This window comes from Martes martes, assembly GCF_963455335.1.
Source record: "Martes martes genome assembly, chromosome: 18".
Classification (NCBI taxonomy): Eukaryota; Metazoa; Chordata; class Mammalia; order Carnivora; family Mustelidae; genus Martes; species Martes martes.
The window spans coordinates 24,630,158-24,646,636 of record NC_137906.1 but is presented as its reverse complement, the minus strand read 5'-3'; the positions used below and the strand labels follow the sequence as shown (position 1 = coordinate 24,646,636).

Below are 16,479 nucleotides of genomic sequence, written 5' to 3'. Positions count from 1 at the left end.
CTGAGCTCCAAGTAACTGTACGCTGAAACGGCAGCACGTTGATTTCGATAGAAAAAAAGCCACTGCTTCAGAAGAGGCTGAGAGGTTCCACTCTAAGTTGCAATGACTGCCCGTCTCAGGATCAGCCCGAATTGTCAAGCATCTGCATTATAAATAGCGGCTGGTTTCAAGAAGAAATTATTAAGTTGAAAGCCTAGTTTAGTCAGGATTTTGGGAGGGAGTGTATCAGTTGGAAACGTTCTCCGCTGCCAGTGATAGGAAACTCAACTCCCAGTTCTCAAAGCAGGACATACACTGTTTATTTCAGAGGCTCCCAAACTTTCTTGGTTTATGCCATTCCTGGGCCGAAGGGAAGACCTAGTAGTCCTATTTATTAAATGAACAGGTCCCAAAAACGTAGTATAAGTATTCATGTCCAAACAACTTGGTAGCCTTTTGAAAAAATTAATACACATATATTGAAAGGAAAAACATTTTACTTATATTTTTATTTCATTCTCAAATGACTGTAAATAACTCAGTTGAATTGAGTTCATAAATAACTTCCATTCTTACATACTGCAGGTGGGATGTGTGTACCTTTAGGCACTGCACAATGCCCTTGAAATCAGATTGGACACTACCACTTATCTTTCCTCTTCCACACTGATTTTTATGTGGTACTTACATTTTACTATGGCAAAAAACCATAAAACCAGCTTTGCAAAGACATGATGCTATTGGAAGGAATGTAGGGCCATTTAATATTACAACTTTGAACAACCTTGAGCTAGTAATTCACGTGCTGTCTGACAGATATTGAGCATGATTATATTTCCTTTGAAATTTTATAATCCCCCATAGTCCCTCTGTGAGTTCAGTGCAGCTCTCTGGGGTGCCCTGGTACACAATCTGGGAAGTACAGGTTTTTTTGTTGTTTGTTTTGTTGGTTTTTTTTGTGTTTTTTTTTTAAAACTTATTTGATAGAGATCACAGGTAGGCAGAGAGGCAGGAAGAGAGAGAGGGGGAACAGGCTCCATGCTGAGCAGAGAGCCCGATGCGGGGCTTGATCCCAGGACCCTGAGATCATGACCTGAGCCGAAGGCAGAGGCTTAACCCACTGAGCCACCCAGGTGCCCCGGAAGTACAGGTTTATTTAACAAGAAAGCCAGAAGTAGTTGATCTTGGGGTTAGTCTGGGGGCTTGGTGATATCATCAAAGATCCGCCCTTCTCGCAAGTTGTACCTCATGGTCTCAAGATAGCTGCCATGGTGCCAACATCACATTCTTGCACCACAGAGCAGCTATCAAAGTGAGAAAGGGAAGAAGGACAGTGCAACGGGATAAAATAGACTGCTTTTATACTCCATCTGGACCTGGTGGTGGATGGCAGACAGGTGTCTCAGTTGCAGAGACTTCTTGAACTAAGCAGGGATCTAAACAGGGATCAAATTGAGAGGCCTTGGTCATGTCAACCAGACCTGGGATTGGAAGACTGAAAAGTTGGATGCCTGATCTGAGATTTGAGTGTGGAGTAGAAGCTGACCCACAGGGCAAAACAGGACTCCAAACAGGGGGAACAGCATGCACAGGGAGGAGTGCAGGCGCCTGGCTCATCCGACATATTGTTTAGGGCTCATGTGGCAGGAGATGAGCCAGGGGTAGGACTTGATGTAGGAAATATGTTAGGGTTCAAAGCCAATGGCCAAGAAAGAATTCGTGAGATGTCTTTGGTGCAAAAAGGCAGTTTTATTAAAGCACAAGGACAGGGGGGTGCCTGGGTGGCTCAGTGGGTTAAAGCCTCTGCCTTCAGCTCAGGTCATGATCCCAGAGTCCTGGGATCGATCCCTGCATCGGGATCCCTGCTCAGCAAGAAGCCTGCTTCTCCCTCTGTCTGCCACTCCCCCTGCTTGTGCTCTCTCTCTTTGTCAAATAAATAAATAAAATCTTTTTTAAAAAATTAAAAAAAAAAAAAGCATGAGGACAAGACCTGTGGGCAGAAAGAGCAGCACTGGGGTCATGAGGAATGACCCATTATATACTTCCAAGTTGGTAGGGGGTTAGGGATAGTGCAAGTCTCGCAGGTATTCTGAAAACAAGGTTTCCAGGATCCTGAGGGGGTTAGCTATGGTTGGGAAAAGGTCAATTATTACTGTTTAACAAAAACTCCATCATGAGACCCTTCAGATGTGTATCAGAGGGTCATATGCTTGGGAGATGATTGCCAGCATGCGTCTTGGGCGGTAGAGATAAAGGACGTTTCCAAAGGAATTTTTGTATGTTAAAATAGACTCACAGGTCCGTGGGGTTTGGACTAAGATTGCCTTTTGCCCTCAGCAATCAACATCGAGGCAGCTGAGCCCCTAGAGGAATGTCACTCTGCCTGTTTTGAGGACTTGTCAGTGGGCTGTAGGTAGTCAGGAAATTTAATAATTTCTCTTCTGCCTTTGTTTCCCACATCAGGACTCACAGTGCCTATGGCTAGCTCTGGGAGTTTAGTTTTGTCCTGGAAGTCACAGGAAGGGCTGAAAGGTTTCAGTGGAGGGAAGGACGTGGTTAGGTGGACAGTCTGGGGAGCAACAGTAACTGTCATGGGACAAAAATTTCCAGTGCTCACGAAACACCTTTCTTTTGCCTCCTGGGCACACGGTTAGACTACATTTCCCAGACTCCTTTGAGGTCAGGACTGAGTTCTAGTCAATCCAATATCCATGAACATGGTATTTGCCACTTGAGGCCTAGCTCATAAAAGCGTCCTGCACACCCCCCCTACGTCTTCCCTTTCCCCATCTGCTAGCTGGTGACCTAGATGGTGGGTCCCCATGGTGGCAGTGGCTTGGATCCCCAAGTCACCATGTCATAAAGGGCCTGCTATGAACTATTCTGTCAACCGTGAATCAATATGCATTACGTGAAGCCATCAAAACTTGGGCCCTTTGTTGCACCGCCGAGCCGACTCTGACGAACAGGTACTCCGACAAACCGTAATCATAGGGATTATTGATGGGGCACCTGCTCTGAATTGGACGCTGTGCTCGGGGCACGGTCTCATTTAATCTACACAACTACCTTGTGGGGTTGGGGAGCACCATTAGCCCACTTTTCAAGAAGAAAACGCTGAGGCTGACGGAGAAGCCAGCAGGCGAAGGCAGAGAGGGCTGACCCCCCACCTGGACCCACGTGCCCAACTGTGCCCTTCTGGCTCCCAGTACAAGAGGAACAGATTAAAATGGGGTGAAGCTAGGGGTCCAGATGAGGGGTTATAGCAGGCCCAGCTGGGAGTTCCCGCCTCCTGCAATGACTGTAAATGTTAAGCGACGGAGTGCATGTGAGGTGTCCCGTGTTGGGCCTAGACCCTGGCAGCTATGTCACGACCATGTGATTTTTTTTTTTTTTTTCCCGCAAGAAACTAAGCAAGAACTGATGGAGGCCTGGGTGAAACCAGGAGAGGAATGTTCTCGAAGCAGCTCTTGGCAGGACTGGCACAAAGCGTGAAGAAGATGGGGGAAGCCAAAGGTTGGACTGTTGTCTCGTGTTGCCATTTGCAGGGACACAGGAGGAAGCGTCTAAGAGACATCTCGTACAGTGTGCTGTGGGTACAGAGGAGGGAGGGTAATCAACCTAAACTTTCCGAGATGTGCAGATATTCAAAAGAGGGGCTGCATTTTGGAGCCTCCGGCTGAAAACAGCTTTCAGCAAACTCTCATGCCCTTGATGAGTCTTCTCTGTCCTGAAACAGATACTTTTTATCTATACAACCTTGGGCAATTTCTTCAGCTTCTCCGTGCCTTGATTTTATCATCTGAAGATAGGGATGAGAAATCACTGGGTTGTTGTGAATAGACGTGGGGGGCTTAGCACAGTGTGTAGCCAATAGACAGTAGACATTTTCATAAAATTCTTTTATCACTGACCTGTTTCTCCATGCATCTCTATCTGTACAGAAAGGCATGGAGATAATAGTTATGAGCACTGAAAGAAACTTTGCCTGTCTTAGCCATAGCGACTTTTCCAGTTAGCTCTTAGAACTAGTTCACGGTAGGAATTTAAATATTTATTGAGTGATGAATAAAGAAACCCATCTCTCTGCTTTTCTTCCACTGTCCCTCCCTTCCTTTCTTCCTTCTCCCCCTCCTTGCTTCCTTCCCTCTTTCTTTTCATCCACCATCCATCCACCCATCCATCCGTGCCCCCATTCATCTTAGAAAGTCAGTAGACTGCAGTGGCTTAACCCTCAAGTTTTTTCCCGCCCCCAATTGTGGTAAAATACACGCAACATAAAATTTACCATTTCAATCACTTTTAGGTATATAGTTCAGTGGCATTAACTATATTCATATTGTGCAATCATCCACCTCTAGAAATTTTTCATCTTCCCAAACTGCAACTCTGTACCCATTAAACAGATCCCCAATTCCTAACCCCTGGCAACCACCACCTACTTTCTATCTCTATGAATCTTACTGCTCCAGGGACCTTGTATGAGTGGAATCATGCAGTATTTGTCCTTTGTGACTTAACCCACCAGTTTTGCAATCACAAAACCGACGTGACCCTGGGAAACATAACTTTCCTGAATTTCCACTTCCCCGTGTATAACAAGCTATAATAATAGTACCCACCTCACAGGGTTGCTGTGAGGTTTAAATGAGATACTACATAGGTAGAAAGCATGTAGAAATTGCTCAATAGATAGAAATATATAAACATAAATCTATATATTTTTTAAGATTTTATTTATTTATTTGCAGACAGAGATCACAAGTAGGCAAAAAGGCAGGCAGAGAGAGAGAGAAGCAGGCTCCCTGCTGAGCAGAGAGCCCAATGCGGGGCTCAATCCCAGGACAGTGATATCATGACCTGAGCCGAAGGCAAGGGCTTTAACCCACTGAGCCACTGAGGCTCCCCCATAAATCTATATTCTTAATTAGTAGATGCTGTTATTGTGTTGCTCATGTGTCTGGCACTGTCATAAGCTCTTTTTTATGTTAACTCATTCAAACCACACAACAATCCCACGCTGCTCCTACTGCAACACCATCCACAGCAGAAAGGTTTCACGACCACCTGACGGCAGAATTGGGACTGCAATCCAGGCACCTGTTTCCAAAGCCCGCAGGCTATCCCATGGCACACAGTGTCACCTCAGCTGCCTCTGACCGTCAGGGGACGTCATCCGTCCACACACTCAGTCCTGGATCAGGCTTTGAGGGTGAGTGAGTGTAGGGGTTGAGATATGAGGAGGTGTCTGAGGGAATCCCTGGAAAAAGTCACTGAAGATTATCTCGCCAGTGTTCCCCATGCACAGTCCCAACCCACTGGGGTCCTCCTCCTGCCCACATGCTGGAGGACCCTGATGGTGACCACAGGGGGCTAGGGGCACTGGGCCCTCCATCGCCTGCTGGGGACGGCCTGGAGCGCTCTCCAGGTGATGTGCCTTTTCCCTTCGTTGGCAGAAACCTCAACAATCCTTGACCATCCATGGCCCTGCCCAGTTAAGATAAAAAAAAAAAAAATCCTCTTCTGGGCCCCAGGGCCACCTCCCACAGTGCTTTATTGCTTTCTTGGCACCCTCGGGGAGCCTCTGCAGCCCTTTAAAAGAGCCAGAGTCTGAAGCAAGATCAGCAGCCTGGTCCCGGAGATAAGAGTGTCCAAAAGAGCAGGTGCAGGTTTCCCAGGCAGCTCAGGCACGAGCAGGTTCCAGGCCACTTTGGCCCTGATGTCTGCAGAGGTGAGCCACTGCTGGCTGCTGCCCCTGCCACCTGGCCGTGCAAGAGGGTGCTGAGACTCGATTCAAAGCTGGGGCGCTGGGGGCTTCTTTTTGGGCTCTCCTCCCACCTGTGCCCCCTCTCCCTTTTTCCTACCACAGGCAGCTGTGACTATGTGTGACCCTGAATTTGGCAGTGGCAAGGCGAAGGAGCTAAGCATGGGAGGCAGGTGTCGTGGGTCCTGGTACGAGCGGTTCCTGCAGCCCTGTCTGGTGGAACTGCTGGGCTCTTCCCTCTTCATCTTCATCGGCTGCCTGTCCGTCATCGAGAATGGGACAGACACAGGGCTGCTGCAGCCGGCCCTGGTGCACGGGCTGGCCCTGGGCCTCCTCATCGCCACGCTGGGGAATATCAGGTGAGACCAGCTCCAAGCCGTCAGTCTGGGCTAACCTGAGCAGCCTGGGGGTGGGGAGCAAGGCTGTCGGCAGGGACCCTGGGCGTGTACCCGGGGTTCTAAGAGCACTGTAGATAGGAGTATGCAGCGGGGAGTCAGACCGCCCGAGTTCGAATCCTATCTCTGCAGCCTATGAACTCTGTGGCTTTGGGTAAGTCCCCCTCCAAACCCCAAATAAGGGAAGAAGAGAGGGTTTTTTTTACATTATTTTTTCTCAAGCCCACACGTAGTCAATGCAGCCAAGGGCCAGTCACAGAACTCAGTGAATCCTCACAACAACCCCTTGGGGGTAGTTTCTATTACTATTCCCATTTTACTGGTGTAACTACGAAAGGCAATGTGACTTGTCCAAGGTTCTGTGGTCAGTACGTGGCAGAGGTAGGAGGCAAGGCCCAGCGGGGCGGTATGGGAATTACATGACATAAAGAGCTTAGCCCACACCAAGTGCTTGGTCACTGCGTGGTCGACATTGGGAAAGGGTTTTACTCCAGCCTGGGGACAATCAGAGTTTAGCCACTTGGGAGTTTTTTTTTTTTAAGGGGAGGCAAGGATACCTCTCTGTGTCCACTAATCTGGAGTAGAGGGATGGTCAACCACCATGCTCTTCCTCTGGGCACCATGGGGCCTGGCTGTAGGGCAGGAAGGGGGCTGCCCTCTCCTCCCTGGCCCTCTCCCACATCCCTTGCCCCACCACCTGGCACCTCAGGGAAAATGGGTGGGATCTGGGGCTTGTTTTCCCCTCGGGTGAGGTCCTGGACTCACTCCCGCACGGCAAGGCCAGCCTGGGGTGCCAGCTGGGATACATTCTCTTGGGGGAGCCGGCCCAGACCTTGGTCTCAAGGCTTCCTTCTGCTTTTGCGGGTGACAGTGGTGGACACTTTAATCCTGCGGTGTCCCTGGCGGCCACGCTGATCGGAGGCCTCAACCTGGTGATGCTCCTTCCCTACTGGATCTCCCAGCTATGCGGGGGGCTGATCGGGGCTGCCTTGGCCAAGGTGGGTGATTTGCATGGGGACTGGGCTGGTGGAGTGTGGTGAGAGGGTGGGGAGTGGGAGGTGCCCAGCTCTTTTCCCATGGGACTTTCCTCCAGCAGGATTGGGTGGGTCCTTTTCTCCCAGGAAGGGGGACTTTGGTTCTCTCCAAACACACCCTGTTCTATTCATCTCTGGACATAGCCCTTCCCTGGACGGACCAGGAAGAAGAATTTGGGGCATGAAGTTTCTCTTCCTGAGACCATTTCTGGCTTTGGACTGGCTTTGGATAATGTTTCTAGTGTATTTCCATTCATTCATTCATTCATTCGTTCATTCTCCAGTTCATTCATTCTACAAACTGAGGGTTACTCTCCTTCAGAAACTCCCGGACTAACTTCTCTGGCTGTTCTCCAGGTTGCCTACCTTTAAACAGAGTTCCTCTACTTGTGATGGGAGATAGTATTCAGTTTATGTCTGGAACCTCTCCCACTAGGACAGCTGGCTTCTCCTCCCTGCCACAGAGGTTTTACAGCTCCAAACATAACTCCACGGATGGACTCCTTTCCTCTGTCCTTCGCTTCTTTCCTCCCTCCTTCCCTTTTCTTAATTTCTTCCCTGTTGCTGCTAAGTCTCCATCCAACCAGGGCCCCTTCAAAATGTAGCCCTTGTGGGCATGTATTTTAGGGGGCGTGGGACGGGGGGAGAAGGGGTTCCTGTCAGCCTGGCTAGGGTTTGGTCTGTAGCTCTAAGCACTGGCCCACTGCAGTCTTTGGTCTCTAGTCCCGGTTTGCTATCTCCTTGCCCTGGTCTCTCCATGTCTCCCTCTGAGACACCCCCCCCCCGCCCCCTTGTGCAGAATGGGGATGGGGCCTGGACCTTCCCGCTGTGATCCTCCAGGGAGACCCATCTCCCAGGCCTCCCTCAGGCTGGGCCACTTGCAAACTTGCCCCACACAAGAGTGAGCAGTGCAGGGCAGCGAGCACACCCTTCCTGTGAATTGGTTTTGCACATCTTGTTTTGGTAAATCTCCCGGTGATGTCCCAGGAAGCTGCAGTCAGTTCTTAGAGGGCACCCACTGCCTGCTGCTGGCGCTGGGAGCTCTGATTATCAGTGCCCCCACTTTATGGGGGAGGAAACGCGGGCACCGGGTAGTGTGTCGTTGGCCCAAGTTCAGCCACACTGGTGAGCAGTGGAGTCCAGATGTAGGTCCAGGATCCAAAAGCTTGCTTTGCCATCTTCCCTCTCCAAGGGCCAGGATGACCCCTGAGGCTCATTTCCTGTGAAGCTCATGGGGCTTTGGCCTCAGGGTTCCCTCATCCCTTCCAAGGGGCCTGATGGGGGCACCGGCAGTGGGTTCATCTGGCCGGAGATGTTTGCAAAGTTTGCTGAGTAAGTCATTTTTGTATTCTTTTTCTCAAAGAGGGTCATCTAGTTACTTAAGCTTCGGGCCCATAATGCCTGCAGCTACTGCTGGGAGATCCCATTTTACAGATGAGCGAAAGGAAGCTCCGAGAAGTCCAGTGGCCCTCACTGAGCCGCACAGTAAAAACTGGAGCGGATGGGACAGACCCTGTCACTGCTCTAAGGGTTGGGGGCATGCGCTTCGAGCCCCCTCCCCTCGGCTCCCAGCCTGCTCCTTGCCCACACTGAGTCAGCTCCTGCTCTCCACAGGCGGTGAGTCCTGAAGAGAGGTTCTGGAATGCATCTGGGGCAGCCTTTGTCACAGTCCAGGAGTCGGGGCAGGTGGCGGGGGCAGTGGTGGCGGAGCTCATCCTGACGACACTGCTGGCCCTGGCCGTATGCATGGGCGCCATCAACGAGAGGACACAGGGCCCTCTGGCTCCATTCTCCATCGGCTTTGCCGTCACTGTGGACATCCTGGCAGGGTGAGTTATGGGCCAACCTTTGGCCCTGGAGGAGGTCAGGTCTGCAGCGCTTACCTGAGGGTCACAGACTCGGTTGCTAACAGGGGCCACGGAGGTGATGCAAACAGGAGGAAGTAGGCAGGCATTTGCAGACAACAGGGAGTGGTGAGGCCTGGGGTATTGAAGGAGGCGCCACTGTTCACCTCTAGTAGTTGCTGTGAGGGAATGTGGGTCTCCGGTGACCCTTCCAACATCATTCCAGGGAAGTCGGAAGCCTGCCTTCTCATGTGAGCTTTTCCATTTTTCTGTCGCATCAATAAAACGTTTCTATGGGCTTATTTGTTCAACCAATGGGCAGCCAGGCTTTCGCCTCAGACTCACACAGAGCTTCCATACCCTTCAACTCATTTAGGCTGAGCCCTTCAGGGGGACCCGGGAAGGGGCTGAGGAGACAAGCTTGGGTCAGGGATTATTTCTCCCATTTTATATATGAGGAGCTCAGAGAGGACACGTGGACAGCAGCAAATTAAGGGACAGATGTGGGACAAGAGCCCAAATCTCCCGGTAAAGGGGACAAGGGAGTCCCTTCCTAATGTTCACCTCCTTCCTTCCTCTTGGACGCAGAACAGTCTAGCCTTTCCTGGCTCTGGCCGCACACCCTTCTGCCATCGTTGGTTGGGAGGCGGAGTCTGGGGAACGGGGTGGGTTTGGGGGTGGGGGGAGAAGGGCGCAAGGTATATGTAAAGCTACAGCGGTGCTTTGCTGCCTCCTAGTGGCCATTGGTTCATTTTAAGCCAACTGACTCGCCCTTTCGACTTCGGTGGCTGGGCGCGGATTGAATGGGGCAAGGATACAGACACCAGAACTGGAGAGGAGCTCCTGGAGAACAGCCCTGCTTGTCGTAGGAGACTCTGGGCCCCAAGCTTGTAGCATAACAAGGGTCTCAACTGGGTTAGCCAGATGAAACACTTGTACACGAATTACACGTGAGTCACAGGTCGTAAAGGCATGACCTCATTCACTCCTGGTGACAGTCTATGAGGTGGGTCCTTTTACCTCAATGGAAACACAGAGGGGTTCAGTAAAGGCCACACAGCTAGAAATAGCTGGGCTGGATTTTGAATCCTGGTCAGCTTGACCCCAAAGTTCACATGGCTGACAGCTGCTTTTTCAGCATTGCAAGGACCTATATTCATCTTCTCTGCCTGTCATCTCTGAACACTCTCGGGCTGGCCATAGTTCTAGAAGGGTGTGTGAGGAGTGACAGACAAGCTTTTCACTTCCTGGTGCTAATAGTCTCTTCACTTGTGCCTTCTTTGGGATCCCCCCAGAGCCCCACAATATGCTGGCTTCAAGAGAGTTCCTGGGTGCTCTGTGATGTAGGCCTAGTTGGGAAAATGAACTTGATGTAAGTTGGGGCCTGGCCGGGATCCTGGTGACCGAGTGGCTGGGTGTTTGCAGGGGGGCCGTGTCTGGAGCCTGCATGAATCCTGCCCGTGCCTTTGGACCTGCCGTGGTGGCCAATCACTGGGACTTCCACTGGATCTACTGGCTGGGCCCACTCCTGGCCAGTCTGCTTGTAGGAGTGCTCATCAGGTAGGAGGGTGACCCTGGGTCACTAGCCCCTCTGATGGGCTCCTGGTGGTGATTCCCAGAGTGTCCAGAGCTAGAAACTCACTTGGGGTTAAAGAAGGGAAGAGGGAGGCTTCTTCAGAGGCAAAGATTTTGGCTCTGGGACTTTTGGTTGTAAGAGACAGAAATCCCTCTCCACACAGTTTATGTCACAAGGGGGAATTGACTGGCTCACAGAACTGAAAAGTTCACAGGTAGCTCTGGCTTTAGGTGGGTGCTCAAGCCATGTCTTTAGGCCTTGTTCTTTCCCATGGGCTCTCCTCTCCTCTGAGCAGGGCTCATGCTCTGAGAAGTTCTCCAGGAGAAGCTGAGATGCTCACCAGGAACTCTAGGCTTATATCCCAGCAGCTTAACGACAACAGTGGAACTAGAACGAAGCCTCTAGCAAAAGTCCAGGGTCTGGTGTTTGGTGTTCACTGGTTTGGGCTGGCCCAGCTTGGGTCATGTCCACCTCTGAATCCATCACTGGAGCCATGGAGGGGGAGGGTCAGGCACGCTTATTGGCTGTGTCTGGAGTCAGGACAAGATCAGCTTTCCCTGCACAAGCCTGTGCACCAAGAGAGGGGGAGGAGTGGTTCCTCACAGGGCTGTCGTACAACTCCAGGGAGCCCCATCCACAGCGAAAACCATGTACATGGTGCCTCCAAGAGCATGCCTGCTAGTAGGTGCCATTCACATGACCTACAGTATAAACAGTGCTCCATAGCATCATGTGGTGGGTGATGAGTTTGCTATTAGCAGAAGGATCATATCTGCTTGACTGCTTCTCCCTGAACTCTCCTCTTGGGACCCTCCAAAGTCTGTAGGGTCCTGTTGTTTCTGCTCCAGGTCATGTGGGGACTAGGGTCTGGATCTGATACAAGCTGGACCTTCCTCCCACAGTCTGGGAGAGCACAGTTGCTGGGCTGGTGTAGGGTGTCTGCCATCACCGTCCATCTGCAGTCCTGGCTAAGCCTGGTAATTGTCTGTCTGTTGCTTTTGGAGTGGCAGAGATGACAATCTTCAGGGAAAGAGCTGGAACACAGGAAGGAGTTTCTCCCTTTCCCCAAGGGAATTTGACTATTGAGGTTGGAAAGGAAAGCATCTCTCTGGAGAATTCTGGGCCTGGAGACCTTTGGTGAAGGGCTGGGTCTCTCCCCTCAGAGGCCCAGAGACCTCACTGGGCCATTTTTCTGTAGGCTCTTCATTGGAGATGGGAAGACCCGCCTAATACTAAAGGGACGTTGACTCCAAGCCGGTGATGTTCCTGTGGCCCAGGTGGCCTCCGGGTTACAGACAGGCCACCTCTTGCATTTCCTGCTGGGGCAAAGGCCCAGAGGAGCTGCCCACCTCCTTCCCCCCACGTGTGCCTGGCCTCCCAGATGACACACCGCTGCCAAGTTCTGAGGATGCTCTAGGTTCTCTGAATACCTTCGTGCTCATCAGAGACATCAGCCTATGGAGCACGTTGCCAGCCCTGCCCAGCACCGCAAATCAGAGGGGTTTTTCTTGATCGGGAAGCTCCCAGGAGCAGAAGAGCAGTTGGAAGAGGTGGCTGTTTACGTATGAGGTCCTTTCTCCATCCCCCTTTCTTTCTCCTTTTCCTGGTCCCCGACTCCTCTGTTACAGAAGGGCCTGCTGTGCTCTGTTTCCTTGCTCCCTGAGCTGCCAGTCTAGCTTTGCAATAAATAGTCGAGTATTTTCTTTGGTGTGGACTTGCTTTTTCATTTCAGAAATGAGCACTTCTGGAGAGAACGCAGAAGTCCGGGTTGGGCCTTAGCCATCTAGAGTCTAGTTATCAGGGGTCTGGCTTAGAGTCCACTGCCAAGGTAGGTACTTAGGATGCAGGCCACCCCAGAGCCCGTCTCTTACTCAGCCAGATCCCTCTCGGAGCTCTGCCAGGAACTCAGAGTCAGTCTCTGATAACACAATGTAGGGTCCTGCTGAAATGCCCAACACAGAGTCCAGGGTCTGGGTTAGTGCCCAGTACTACCTAGGACATGGACCAGTCCACTCAGGGCACTCTGCTGGGGGTGAGGTGGGGATCGGGGCAGGCCAGAGCGGCAAGTTTCTCCTGAAGAAATCAATAATGTAGCATAACATGGGTCCGGAGAGACAGTGGTCTTTGGATGAGATATGAATATCATGATTAATAACAGGAAATAAAGAGGAAAATGCTCACTGGAGAAAATCACCAGCATGCTTTGAGGCTGCCTGGTGAGAAAGCAGACATGCTACATGCCCATACAGCCAGAGCAGTTTTTGGAGGAAAAGAAATAACAAATAATAGTAACTGCAATAAACCTAAAAAAGAAAAGAAGAAAAAGACAAAGGGAGGATATAATATGAAAGCAAAAACCAGAAAAACAAATTAGAACACTTATAAAGAGTGAAAAATATTAAAAGTTACTGTTTCATTTGGCTAAATAAGCAATGAAATAAGGCTTTGGTAAATCTAGTAAATAACAAGATGGTTATATACACACACATGCATGCACACACATATATACACCTGTATGCACAAATGCATGCATGTATACACACATACAGACACATGGGTGCACACATGTGTACAGCTAACATGGATTATTTGTGATGTACTTGGCACTATGCAGGCTGCTTTATGTGCATTATCTCATTTACCCCCACAACGACCCTGAGACAGCACAGTGGGTTGAATAGTGTCCCCCCAACATCCACGTCCACCGGGAACCTCAGAATGTGACTGTATGCGGAAATGAGGTCTCGGCAATGTAATTAAGGTAAGAAGCAATCAAGGTAAGATCATGCTGGGTTAGGGCGGGCCCAAAATCCAACGGGAGTCCTTAGAAGAGACAGAGAAGGACACAGAGAGACACTGAGAAGACATGTGGAAGAAGGATGGCACAGAGACTAGAGTCATGATGCCACATGCCAGGATCAGGAGTCCCCAAGAGCTAGCAGCAAGGAAGGGTTTCCCCTACAGCCTTGGAAGGAGCTTGGTCATGCTGATGCCCTGATTTCTGACTTGTGGCCTCAGAACCGTGGGAGATTAAATTTCGGTTGTTTTAAGTCACCCAGTTTGGGGTAATTTGCGCAGCAGCCCCAGGAAAGTAACACGGACAGGTACTTTGACCCTTCTCACCTTCCAGAGGAACAGACGGAGGACCAAGAGGCGATGTTTCACATTCCCCAGCTGCATTCTTTTTGGTTCTTAAACACAGAAACATTCATTCTCCTCCCTTAAAGTCTAATTGATGTAACTGGTTTATAGGAATTGAAAATCTGTAGCCCTTAAACATTTGTTTTTCCCTTAGAGATTTAAAGTCTCTCATCCAATTCCCAGATGTGAGTCAGTTCACAGACCTAAATGTCTGTGCGTGAACGGAGGCCAGGTCATCTGGGACAACGCTGACAGAACACCGCACCTGAGTGTCCGGGCCATGATCTTCACTTCCTCCCAAAAAGCTGTGGCGATTTACCCACGGAAAGCCTAGAACATGTCCAGTGACTCTTCAACACGGACTCTGAGCAGTTGTGATTCTTGAGGGTGCTGCGTTCTGTTGCGGCTGGGTGCATGGAGCAGAGGCTTGTAAAGCCCAGGCGAGAGAGACACATGCGATCTTCCCCAGCTTCGGGTGAATGGATCTCCAAACCCACCTGGTGGTTCTTCTTCGGTGCCTGCCAGTTTAGCTGGAAATACACCCTCACCAAGTGGCCGACGCTCCGCTTGACTCTCTGGCCTATGGAGTTGACATTGTTAGGGGAACAAGGAAATGCAAGCCACTAGGACTCTTTGAACAAAAACAGTAAACCCAAAGCCATGCTTTCTTTGGGGAAATCTTGAGACTGGTTTAAAAGCACCAGGAAAGGCTGTGGGTGGGGGCCTCCCCCAGAACCCACGAGCTCCGTGCATCCAGGGTGAACTCCACACTAGAATGAGAGCTGCTGCTGGGAGCTCTGGTGGAGGCATATCTCCAAGGTCTGCTGCACGCATACAGCTGGGGACTCTCAAAGGGTCCTGGGAGACGTGGGGAGAGCAGGGAGCTGGGATCACACGGAGACTCTATTTACAAAGCTACTGGGATCTGCTTTTGTGACCTCTTGGATAAGTTCTCTTTTCCTTTAACGGAAAACCTCCTTCAAATTATGACAAAAGCCACGCGAGTCATTTATTTTTGACATTTATTTCACAGACAAGATTTCAAGTGGACATCTAAGTGAACTTGAGTACGAAACAATGAAGAGACATACATTTATACCTGGAATGTACTCAGAGGCCAAAGCTAACAGCTGCACAAGCTGCTCACACATGCCTTGCATTTGGGGCTTCCCCATCTCCTTCCTAGCGGAGTCTCGTCCGTCACTGGGCACCAGATCTCGCATATGGGTTTTCTTCACTCCAGCTGCTTGCCATCGGCTGCCAAGGAGCTCCAGGGGCTGCCCGAGGGTGAACATGAGTGATGTCCTTTCTCCTCACTGTGCAAGCTCCTGGGCTGCTCACGGCCTCCCTCTTCCTAAAGTATGAAGTGGGTTTGGTGTGGCCTGGATGCCGCCTGCCACGGCGGACCAGGCTGGCTACCTGGTCTTATAACCTGCAGTCTCACTAAACATTAGAGCCAGAGCGGTCTTGGCAATCAAGTTCAACATCTCTCCAGATAAGGAACACAAGCCCAGAGAGGCTGAGGTTTGTCAAACAATGCTCAGTAAGTGATAGCGACGAGACTGAAATGTGTCCTTTTCGGCTTCTGGTCTGATGCTCACTCCCCTAGGGCGGGTTGCCCATAGCAGTTTAAACGTATGTGTGAAGTTTCCTTCTTTAAAGAAGATTTATGGACAAGTAAGGTTGTATGTGTAATAAAATCACTGGTAGGAACTGGAGGTATTTGTGGGGGTAACAAAGCAAGTGTAGGCAGGGAATACAAGCCAGTTTCCTAATGCCTTGGGTAAGATGTCAGAGAATAAAATGTCCAGTTGTTCATACTGCTTTTAAAAAATAGGATTGGGGTAATTTTCAAAGAAATCAGATGAGATTAAACAAATAGAGGTTTTAGGTAGTTGGTTGAGGTGGCTTGTATGTTTTCTTGAGCTTTCCAGCAGCCAGAACAAAGAGAAAAAAGCAGTAAGTTATAAAAATCACAGTGTTTGTAAATCCTTTTTTTTTTTTTTTTTTCCTGTTTAGGGTCAGAGCTTTCCCTGGTACCGAGACCCAGAAAAAAAAACACTTTTCCTATGGATCTTCATAAAGGCAATGCTATGTGATATAAAAGATACATTATTCATTTTGACTTTCATGCTCCAGTTGAGAAAAGACAAGATGCAAGTCGTCTTGGTCTAAGCTGGTGGGCAGGACCTTCTATTTCTTCGGCACAGAGACAGAGTTCGTGAAGGCAACTTAACCCACATCTAGAAACACCGGCAGGGGAACTTGGGTTCTACCTCTGTGCAGCCCCAGACAAATGAAGCTCACACAGACTTGGTCTGCCCCACTTGAGATGGAATGGGTCCTGCACTGTTCCTGCCATTAGGGACGTTGGGGACGCAGAGGTATACAATTCAAGGCAATTCAGAAAAATGCTTTTGCAGGTGATAGTGATCTTCTCACAGTGGAGTCACTGACATTTTGCAAGTGACACGAAGGTAACTGGCATTAATTACCTTTACTGCAATGCCTCCTCTGTCGCACTGCCAGGTCCTTGAGCACGGGCACCACGTCTCTATGTTCACATCCCCTTACTTCCTTCAATACCTGTGCCTGGAACACGGCCTTACACGGAACAGTACTTAATACTTAGGAATAAATCATCTACTTTCCTGAATCATGCTTCCATATAATTATCAATCCTGTGTATGTATTACTACATGGTGATTTCTATTCATGGGCATCTTCTCTAGGACTGGATTTTTAG

At 49.9% G+C, this 16,479-nt stretch overlaps 1 protein-coding gene across 1 annotated transcript; it reads left to right on the top strand.

Moving 5' to 3' along the window:
• Window positions 1–5,860: 5,860 nt before the first annotated feature.
• AQP8 (aquaporin 8) lies at window positions 5,861–11,839 on the top strand (the record flags this gene model as incomplete). Its single annotated transcript, XM_080831044.1, has 5 exons — window positions 5,861–6,102; window positions 7,010–7,136; window positions 8,787–9,001; window positions 10,442–10,576; window positions 11,791–11,839. The coding sequence occupies 5 exons, from the start codon at window positions 5,861–5,863 to the stop codon at window positions 11,837–11,839; spliced, it is 768 nt and encodes a 255-aa protein (XP_080687170.1).
• Window positions 11,840–16,479: the final 4,640 nt, after the last annotated feature.